The 7,836-nt window shown below is 33.7% G+C and overlaps 1 protein-coding gene and 1 non-coding gene across 5 annotated transcripts in view; one reads left to right on the plus strand and one right to left on the minus strand.

Moving 5' to 3' along the window:
- Positions 1 to 3,791: 3,791 nt before the first annotated feature.
- Positions 3,792 to 3,864, minus strand: TRNAV-UAC. Its single transcript has one exon. It is a non-coding gene; the product is annotated as a tRNA-Val (tRNA).
- A 131-nt stretch (positions 3,865 to 3,995) lies between these two features.
- Positions 3,996 to 7,836, plus strand: part of LOC112528322 (tetraspanin-19-like) — a 5,810-nt gene continuing 1,969 nt past the window's right edge. For 3 of the 4 annotated variants that reach the window (XR_003070809.1, XM_025139329.1, XM_025139328.1), the window contains exons 1-4: positions 3,996 to 4,295; positions 4,908 to 5,007; positions 5,632 to 5,712; positions 5,865 to 5,969. Coding sequence is in view for 3 of the 4 variants with exons in the window: in XM_025139329.1 (XP_024995097.1) it covers positions 4,144 to 4,295; positions 4,908 to 5,007; positions 5,632 to 5,712; positions 5,865 to 5,969 (438 nt within the window). In the remaining variant the exon portion in view is untranslated. Of the gene's footprint in view, positions 4,296 to 4,582; positions 4,657 to 4,907; positions 5,008 to 5,631; positions 5,713 to 5,864; positions 5,970 to 7,836 lie in introns of those variants that run through there. The other variant, XM_025139330.1, reaches the window with a different exon arrangement.

Consider the following 7,836-nt stretch of genomic DNA (forward strand, 5'->3'; position numbering starts at 1 on the left):
CCCCCACACACACACACACATATATATATATATATATATATGTGTGTGTGTGTGTGTGTGTGTGTGTGAGGTTGGGTTCACGTGAGACCAGTTTGTTTTCGTGAGACATGTGAGACCATTTTTTTACACTTGAAACTTCACAGCAAAACGCTATAAAGGTAAAAAAAATCCGAACTTTCACAGAAGAAACACTGTGAAGGTTACCTTTACAAAGTTTTGTTGTGAAGTTTCAAGTGTAAAAAAGTGATCTCACGAAAACAAACTGGTCTCGCGTGATCCCAAGTCTATGTGTGTGTGCATGTATTTGTAGTTTATTGATTTTGATAAACGATATAAAAAAATTACAAGCAAAATGAATGATACGTACAGAGCATATACTAAATAAAAATAATAACCAAGTAATTAAACCTTGAACCAAGTCGTGTGTTGGACACTATGTCATTTAAGGTTTTATTGATCAGTACTTGTGGTTTTAATATTATAGATACAACAACTATTAGCTATAAAAAACCACAACCATTTATTCATTAAGTATTATATCACTTACTGTTTTATTAATATCCATTAAAATTATAATTTGAGGATTAACTTGATCAACTCGTAAATAAAAAGTTAGATTTTAAGGTTCCTCATACGTTGTTGGTTTTGGTCTTTTGAGAGACTTCGAAGATGTTTCTAATGTTATCTATAGGACCCTATGAAATTAATCAAAGTATGGTCAAACTAGTTCGGTCACCCACGAATTAAAAAAAAAACATGATTTTTTTACTAAGTTTTACATTGTTTTGTAAAGTCGGTTAAACATTTAATGAAGACAATTTTCACAGTGTTTTTGCTATGAAGATTCAGACTTTTTTTACCTTTACAATGTTTTGCTGTGAAGTTTCAAGCATAAAATGTGGTTCCACAAGTCTCGCGAAAACAATCTGATCTCATGTGAACTCAATCCTATATATATATATATATATATATATATTCTCTCATTTAGCAACTTAATGAGACAAACAATTTCGCATGAAGAACACCACACTTTGACATGTAGGCCCTACTAAATTATTGAACTAAGTTGACATGTTTGAAAAAATAAATGATGCCAAAGAAATTCCAAAGATTATATCCCACAATTAGTACTTAATTGGCATATCTTCTTAAATAGTAACCACTTTGATATGAATTGGTTCACTAAAAGGGGAAGAAATTCAAACGTAAAGTCAATAATTCCATAGAACAACCAAAAAAAAAAAAAGATGGTTAAAGTTAATTTTTATGTTGATAGTATCTATGTTTTCAAAAAAATGATGATCGTTAAGCATTTTATGAGCAAAATGTTGAGTAACGATAACCCCAACCGGTCTTATACAACACCCAACCTCCAAAGAATCCAGTGTGAATGGGCCATCTAAGACTCACCTGATAGCAACGCGTATGAGAAGGCCTGGACTCAAATCTATGACCAACAACTTTTTGAACAAACATCTTCTTACCCTTCGAACCAATTGAAGTAGACCGTCATCGGTTTATTAAACACTAAAGCAATTATTACTGATTTGCCAACATTCCATTATTAATATAAATAATATATGATAATAAAAAGTTTAACTATGTAGTCAATGAAATAAGAAATTGAAAATTACTTGACAACTATGATTATAAAAACCACATCAGTATTTTGTATTTTAAATTCAATAAAAATGGATCAAAAATAAAATAAAGGTTCACACTTACACAAAGTGATAATAAAACAGAAAATGAGCTTGTCAAATTCACGAAGAGCAGTTTGGTAAGTGCTCATTGGTCCACTTAAAATATCTATTTATCTTTTGCTCCTCAAATATAAAATAAAATAAATTAAAAATACTTCATTTAATTTCTACAAATAAGATACAATATGTATTTTTATTGTGTATGGAGTTTTTATTTTTATTTTTATTTTGTGGAAATTTTATATATTATTGAAATTACGATTATTATAATATTTATTGGCACTACTAGAAGCATGAGTTTCTGCAACACGTCTTTAACGACGACATGTTTCAGTAAGAAGCTATTTTGACGACATGTCGTCTTCATAAACCGTTTTTGACCATAAATTGACTTTTCTCAACGACAAGAGTCGTTGTTAAAACCCATATTTCTTGTGATGTGGATCGATTGTTATTCTTTTGAAAAAAATGTTAAAAATCATTGAAAGTGTTTAATCATATCATGTAGCAACACAAGTTCAGAAGTTCTAAGGCCTTAATGAAAATGGGAAAAGTCTAGGGATTGATTGTGTTCACCGCTAAAACTTAAGGTCCAGGGGCTTCAATTGAAAGAGTAAAAGAAAGAGGGTCAAACTAAAATATGGGAATACGGCATTCAAGATCTTGATTATACGAATGGTTATGATCATTTATTTACTCTCAAATATTTATCACTTTTAAAAATAACATTTGGCTATGCCATTTATACAAACAATGAAAACCGTCGATTTCATTGTTTATTTTAGTGAATTATTTTAAATAAAATTGTTTAATATGAAGAAATCGTTTCAGGTAATTATAGACATTATCATATTCATTCTATTAATTTTAGTAAACAGATTTAATCAAAATAAGAAAATACATGAAACAATTTAATTTTTATGTAGAAATATATATAGGTTGAGTTTTGGTGAAAAAAAGAGTTAAGATGAAAAACGTAAGCACATGTCAGTCCCTGTATCAAGCGCGATTTATAAGTGGGTTTGAGATTAAAGGTGATCAATGGTTCAGATCTCTTCTTACGCTTCTCACCTTAATCATTCTTGTAATACGATCTTTCGCCTATATATCATAACGTGTAATGCATAAATGGATAACGAAAAAACGTTTATCCATACTCTACCCACTAAAATGCCCAATAAACCGGTAATGAATAGAATTTCCTTTACCCATATGTTCATTTAACGGGTAGAAACATAACGGATAATGGGTTTATCTTTATCCTTATCCATTGCCAACCTAACGTCAACACTAGAGTAGGGGCATGGGAACCCCTAGGCTATTACTGAATCAACTTTTGGATTTGAGGATATATTTAGAGATTTTTTATGCAAAAACTTGGTTACGTATGAAATTAAACATTAAAGACATTAAGTTGTTTACGCTTTTTAACTTGTATTTAAGACTAGATGTGATTAAAAATGTGGTTACAATCATTTTCTAAAATTAAAAATAAATCATCCGTCTTTTTTTGCAAATTGAAAATAATAAAAATATAAAAATTTATAGTTAATCAAATTATAACAAAAAACCAGACATTTTATTCTTTTTATTTTAACATTCATATTGTTATGTTTTTCATGACGTTCTCGCATTTTCATAAATTGAGGCTTTCTTCATTTTTATCGATCCCGATCAAAGGCAACAATGAGTTCTTACCATACTCACAAAATTTTGAGTTATTGCATAAAAGAAACTTTGGGGTTTTTACCAAACGCTTACTTGGGTAAGTGGACACCAAATCATATTACTTTAACGGATGAATATGGTAAGGGCCAAGAATCTTATCTGGTAAGAGTGAGACAAAGATCAAAAGTCTTATCTGGTAAGAGTGAGACAAAGACCAAGAGTCTTACCCGGTAGTTGAAAGCGGCGACTCTTACCAATTACCACGGTAAACACTTACCAGGTGAATTGTTGCATACTATACCGTTTTGATGGACTAAAATTTTACCCGGTAAGTAAGTAATAATGTTAAATTTTACCGGTAAACGCTTACCGATAAGTGTTTAGTAAACATCCCCTTTATATAAAACAAAAAACAAACTTTGCTGCTGCCCAGGATCGAACTGGGGACCTTTAGTGTGTAAAACTAACGTGATAACCACTACACCACAGCAACTTTGACGTACAACTTCGGAAAACAATTCACAAATATGGAAAATATTTAACACCATGCATTCAAAAGCCGGCAAAATCGAGCTCTGAATTTTACGTACCTCTTGTCAGGTGATTATCAGAAATCACCTCCCTTCTCCCTCCAGAATTCTTGGCCTGAATCCTAACCCTAATTCTGAACTTAGGGTTTGGGATTTTGGTTTTACCGGTGCTGATAATACGAGGTGGATTTCATAATCGTGTTTTCGTTTTTGGGGGAAGAGTGATTGATTCATCATAGGAAATGACGATGTTAATGAGGAGTTGCACGCAATCGTTGCTGAAACTGGTTAATTCTTTCACTGGGATGTGTGGGTTCGCGACGATTCTGTATGCTTTATGGATGATTAGGATTTGGCACCGCCAAGCAAACGACTCCTATCATCCTGCTTCTTGGTATTATACTTTCCACATTTTTTTATATTCCTTCTATGAATCTGTATCGTATATATGCATTAGAGTGAATTTAATGAAGTATAATGTTGGGCGTTTTAGAATGAGATTGTCTTGTTGATTGCTTATTTATGATTTGACCAAAGGGGTTCGTTCAAGACCCCTCATTTATCATGGTTATTGAGTCTTTAAGAATTGATTGGGATTCGTGGGTGGATCCATATCTTTTGACCTTAATAAACTGCACTTCATTTAGAGATATTCGATTTACAATGTGGACGCTAATTGTGGAAACATTAAACCCTGAGCTGAGATGGCATGAGGTCTCACATTCGATGCATGGGTGCTATCTATTTCTTTTGAGGTCACATCTATTGCCCAAAAGCTCTAATTTTTGCCATTTCTTTATGAACCCATAGACTAGTTGCCACTATAAAGAAAAGAACTGCAGAAGCACTGGTTTCTTGCACTTGCGAACAAGTTCATATTTTGAATCAAGTGTCATGAAGGATAGAACTTTCACTTTCTTTTTCAAACTTGTATTTTTGGGTTCTGATCTTTTTGGTGTAATCTATACATATATTTTGTTTATGGTTTATGTTTTGAATAATGCAGGTTCATGTATACTATCCTTGGACTTGGTGCAATTCTATGTGCAATAACATGCTGGGGACATATTGCTGCAGAGACAGCAAATGGTTGCTGCCTTTATTTTGTATCCTCTCAAATTAGAGCTTACTTTTGTTCATTTTGGATTGAAAGGGCTTTATTTTTTGTGGTTTTGGCTTCATTAATTGATACAACTTATGGCTTATGATCAAATGGATGCTTGTATTTGAGTATTACTATGCTTCTCTTCTTGGCTAAAGTCCCTTCTATATGGCTGTCTTAATTTATATGTATGTACTGTTGTAGTCGGTGTTCTAAAAAGCATTAAGCATAGTTAGGTGGTTGAAGATATGGTGCTTAATCACCTAAGCGCAGATTAAGTGGGAGCATAAACGGTTATAATTATTTATAGATTATGTAAGCATATAAGAATTACAACATTGGTACAATATTATTTTGATAAACTTACTTTTTGATATCTACTTTGATTGTACGATTGATTAAATTAGTGAAAAAGGATTATTAGTTGCTAATCAAAGTGGCAAGGATGCTTAACTCTTACGCGGCCAATTAAGAAAAATCTCTTTTACTCGTAATATCTCATTTCACTTTCCTGAGTTGACCGTAGATGCAAAGCAGACTTGCAGGCTCGGCAAGATTATCAAGTAGTAAAAATAATTATCTAATTCATCAGACGGTTAAATTCTTTGTTGTCCTTACATGGATGTAGTATCTCGTCTTTGTCCTTTTGATCCTAATACTGGAAGGTGCAGTCACAATGGACGTATTCTTAAATCCAAAGTGGGAAGAGGTACATCATAATCTTATAATTCCATTACCTGATCTGGTTTTCCCTTCATTTTTTCTTCATCCTGCATTGCTTGCCAAGTTATGCCTGTATGCTGTTTATAATCTTGCACTGGCTGTCTTTCATTTTTTGGTGTTTGGTTTCGGTCATATCAGGACTTCCCGCAGGACCCAAGTGGAAACTTCCACAAGTTGAAGGATTTTATGAAGGAGAACGTGGACATGTGCAAATGGGTTGGCTTGTCTATTCTTTCTGTTCAGGTCAATCTCCCCCCCTCTCTCTCTCTCTCTATATATATATATATATATGCATACATATCTGGGTGCATTTGGTATCTGGCACAGGACAGAACAAAAACTTCTTGTCTCATGTTTGGTGCGACATTAGACTGGGACATGATAGGACTGAGTGGGACACCAAAATAGGTGGAACAAAAATAAGGAAGGTGGGACAAGATTGGTAAATTACTAAATACCCATATCAAATTAAAAGCCTAAAGCCTTCCACAATTTTTTCAACCGCCTACCTCACTCTCTCCCCTTTTAGTTCTGTACAGTCCTGTCTGCGTGCCAAATGCACAAAACACAACAACATAGACACATCAAAGATGCAAAGGGCGTTCATTGATGGTTGTGCTGATCTAAGTTATCAATGCACTATAGTCTTCTGCTGGGTAATTCAGATTATATCTTTAAACTTTTACTGGAATCTATATGTAACACCCCCATTCCGAAGGAAGGGAGGTTACTTCAAAACGTAACGGAGCGCTATATAAAACCTCCAAAATATAGTCTCCAATACAAAATAAAATCTTCCAATAACGAAATTGAATATAACTCCAAATAAGATATAAAGGTCTCCAAACAAACTATTTCCAAAATCCTCCAACAACCTTGGAAAATCTAAAAACAACCAAAGAAATCTAATCTAATAGCTAGAAAGGAACAAAATCTAATAAATGAATTAACATAACACTAAACCTCTTGAAATCCTTGGAACCAAGATTCTGATCTACTCTCTTTCACAAAACCTATCCGTCCCTTGATTACCTGCCGTGAGGAAATTAAAAAAAACACGGCCGAGCCAAATGCCCAGTGAACGGATAAACAAATATAGAAAAATGGTAATACAAACATGCCAAAATCGAACCAAACAAGTACCAAAATCTTAGAAAATCAACAAATAACATAATCATACGAAATCATATGAAGGGACAAATCGAGCTCGAAAACGCATACACTTGCATATTAACTAACATGACAAGTGTCAGACATATGGCCACACAGGCCTGTACGTTGGACTGCAGATCCACACGTACCAAATGTGAGATGTGGCGTTGGACACTACACCGACATCCACCCTACAGACGAATCACATGTGCTAGGGCCGACCCATACGCTTCCTAAATCTAATATCCATCAGACCAAAATAGCTCTCACAAGAGCACAAAAAGAGGAGACGCCGTGGACTGATCACACTGCCACGGTTAGTGTCACGCCATCGGTGCCACAATGACGTGCCTATGGTACCCCCATAGGTGGTTAGTAGCTCGAGTTACCCAGAGTTGAGTTGTCACAACGAATGTGACGTTATATGTCTTACATAAAGTCAATAAATAACGAAGTCAAACGAAAAGTCAAACATAAATCAAGTAACGAATTATGTTGAATAATAAGTAGTCGTAATATAAAGAGGCTCAATTCGAAGAATACATAATCGATCAAAAGTACCAACATATGTAGTTTTAGGGGTAAAAAGCATACAAAAATGTTACCGAACAAATAAACGTGTACTAACTCGAATAACTCAAATAGCATGCTTAGAACAAGACGCCCTTGCCATATATATATATATATATGCATACATACATGACGTAGAACAAATACGATTGAATGGAAGATGCAATAACGAACAATTTGGATAAATATGAGTTAAATGAGACTCACAAATTCATAAGCATATTTAAACGAGCTAACTGAACAAAAAGGTTTAGGAATCCGTACCTTAAACTTCACAAAAAAATTATCGATTTCCCCAAGTTTATTCCTTTATATWTGCCCTAAACAAACACCCAAACCTACTATTAATCTTAATTGATAACTTGGTGGCATAACAAAACTAAATCAC

The sequence above is a fragment of the Cynara cardunculus genome, assembly GCF_001531365.2.
Source record: "Cynara cardunculus var. scolymus isolate 2C chromosome LG 15, CcrdV1, whole genome shotgun sequence".
Classification (NCBI taxonomy): domain Eukaryota; kingdom Viridiplantae; phylum Streptophyta; class Magnoliopsida; order Asterales; family Asteraceae; genus Cynara; species Cynara cardunculus.